This window comes from Oxyura jamaicensis, unplaced genomic scaffold (assembly GCF_011077185.1).
Source record: "Oxyura jamaicensis isolate SHBP4307 breed ruddy duck unplaced genomic scaffold, BPBGC_Ojam_1.0 oxyUn_random_OJ71334, whole genome shotgun sequence".
Classification (NCBI taxonomy): Eukaryota; Metazoa; Chordata; class Aves; order Anseriformes; family Anatidae; genus Oxyura; species Oxyura jamaicensis.
In genome coordinates, this window is record NW_023310465.1 from 1 (window position 1) to 2,546 (window position 2,546).

The following is a 2,546-nucleotide window of genomic DNA, read 5'->3' on the forward strand; positions in this document are numbered from 1 at the left end:
GCCCTGCCGGTGTCACCCCACCTTCAGGGGTCCTGACCCCACGGATCTGGGGGTCCCAGTCCCATGGATCGGGGGAGTCCCGACCCCACAGATCCTCGTGGCGAAGAGGAGGGGAGCAGCCTTCATCCCGCCCTGGTGGGTTCAGCATCATAGCCCTGCCTGGGGGCTAACCCCCCCCCCCCGCCAAGCTCTGTCCCCTCCCGCAGCTCCTTGGGAATAAAACCAGCCTACGAGACGCGGCTGGTGGCAGGGGGCCCTGCACCTCCCACCACGCAGCCCCCAGCCCCCGGGGGGGGGGCTCAGGATGCGCCCGCCGCAGCCGTGTTTGCTCAGGGAATTGGCCGCGGCGCTGACGTCCGTCCCGCGGCCCCCGCGGGTCCCAGGGGACGGCGTCACTGGGGACGTGTCCCCCCCCTTTTGTTCCCTCTTGATGTCAGCTCCGAGTCCGGGTGGCTGCGGGGGGACACCCCACAGACGGGCGCCCGCTCCCCGTCTGCGTCAGCGGGTGTTTGCCCCCCGCCCGCGGGCTGCAGGGGGGGGGGTTATAAAGCCGGACGAGCAGCCGGGGCCGCATCCTGCACCATGGCCAGCGCCTGGCTCTGCCTGCTCTGCGTGGCCGGCTCCGGCCTCATCCTGCTGGGCTCCGGGGAGCCGGGGCTGCGGCCGGCCCCGCGCCAGGAGGAGACGGAGCTGGTAGGGGGGTCGGGGGGAGCGGGGCCGGGGCCCCGGGCACCTTGGGGTGCTCCTGGAGCACCCCGTTTAGGGGCTGGTTCTGCAGGTGCCCGGGGTTTGGGGGAGCGGGGGTGCCCTGCTGCCGTTTGCTGTCCTGCTTTGGGCTCTGGGGGATCGCTTTTGGGTTCACCCCAGCATCTCTCAGGGGAGGGTGTTAGAAAATTAATATTTCTGGTGGGACGTGGGAATTTGCAGCTTTGGCCTGTTTTTTTGTGTCATCCGGGTGCGCTGGGGGCGATGCTGGGGGGGGGATTTCGGGGTGTGACGGTGCCGTGCTGCAGGTCGAGGCGCTGCAGGAGGTGCTGGAGAAGCTGCGGAGCCGGGAGCTGCCGGCGGTGAAGAAGAAGCTGGGCCGGGTGCCCTCGGTACGGCCGGGCAGGGGGGCACCGGGTGTTTGGGGGGGGCACGGGGGGGGGACCAGACCCCGCTGCGGGGCTGAGCCCCCGGTGACAGGATCGATCCCGCAGTGCCAGCCCCGGGAGCCCTGCGCGGTGCGGATGGGGGCGCGCTTCGGGACGCGCTGCAGCTGCCCCCCCGGCACCGCCTGCGACCTCCACGTCCTCGAGTGCTCCTGAGGGGCCGGGCGCAGCGGGGTCCCCGGGGGACGGTGCCACCGCCTGGATGCTGCTGGTCCAAGCCTCGTCGGGGCGGGGGGGGAACGAGCTCCTCTCCCCTACCCCCCCGGCTCCCACCAGCGGGTGCTGCTGGGGGGCCCTGGGGTGCATTAAAGGCCTTGGATCCTGGCTGCTGCCTGCTCTGTTGGGGGGTGGGGGGGTCCTGCGGTGCCACCTCTGGGTGCTGGGGAAGCCACTGGGGAACGGGGGCTGCGATGGGGCTTCGCTGCCCACCCGGCCCCGTCACTGCACCATGCACTGCCCGGCCTGCGCTGGGCGGCAGCTGCTTGGTGCTGCAGCGTGCTGCGCTGCACGGCCGCTGCGCTGCACTGCAGGGCCGCTGCACGCCCCCTGCACAGCACAGCAGTGCTCAGCGCATCCCTGCACCGCGCTGCCCATCACTGTGCCCCCCCAGCTGTACCCTGCACTGCGCCCTGACGCTGCATGGTGCCCTCCCGGCCCTGCGCCGCAACGCTGCACTGCGCCCGCCCTGCACTGCCCTGCACCACTGCACTGCATTGCACCCACCCTGTGCCCCAGCACTGCGCTGAATTGCACCCCCCCGGCTCTGCACCCCAGTGCTGCTTTGCGTGCACCTGGCCCTCTCCACCGCCCTGCACCCCCGCGCTGCATTGCACTGCATTGCACCCGCCCTGCACCCCCGCCCTGCACTGCACCCTCCTGGTCCTGCACCCCCACCCTGCATTGCACCCGCGCTGCATCGCACCCTCGTGGCTCTGCACCCCAGCACTGCATCGCACTGCAGGGCACCTGCCCTGCACCCCAGCACTGCCCTGCACCTGCACTGCATCGCACTGCATCCCATTGTATTGCATCGCCCTGCATCGCACCCTCCTGGCTCTGCACCCCTGCACTGCATCACACTGCACTCACTGCACCCCGTTGTATTGCATTGCACTGCGTTGCACCCACCCTGCACCCCACGCTGCACTGCACCCTGCTGGTCCTGCACCCCCACACAGCCGCGCACCCCCCCCGCCCCCCCCCCCCCCCCCTTCAGCCCTCCCCCCTTTTCCCCCGCCCCTCCCTCCCCGATCCCCTCCGCGCTCCCCCATTGGCCCGCGGTGACGTCAGCGGGCGGGGCCCGGCCGAGCGCTGACGCGGGGCGGGGCCGGCGGGAGGAGGCGGCGGCGGCGGCGGCTGCGGGGGGCGCCCAAGTCGGGGCGGTGGGGCCCGCGC

The 2,546-nt window shown here is 72.1% G+C and overlaps 1 protein-coding gene across 2 annotated transcripts; it reads left to right on the top strand.

Annotated features, from left to right (window-relative positions):
• Positions 1–27: 27 nt before the first annotated feature.
• LOC118159623 (cocaine- and amphetamine-regulated transcript protein-like) lies at positions 28–1,472 on the top strand. 2 transcript variants are annotated; one of them, XM_035314196.1, is made up of 3 exons: positions 28–135; positions 1,014–1,097; positions 1,200–1,472. In XM_035314196.1, exons 1-3 carry the CDS (start codon positions 64–66, stop codon positions 1,305–1,307), a joined length of 264 nt encoding a protein of 87 aa, XP_035170087.1. In that variant the 5' UTR covers positions 28–63; the 3' UTR covers positions 1,308–1,472. The 2 variants fall into 2 exon arrangements, with proteins under 2 accessions (XP_035170087.1, XP_035170086.1); XM_035314195.1 differs by lacking the exon at positions 28–135 and adding an exon at positions 234–693.
• The last annotated feature ends 1,074 nt before the right edge of the window (positions 1,473–2,546 follow it).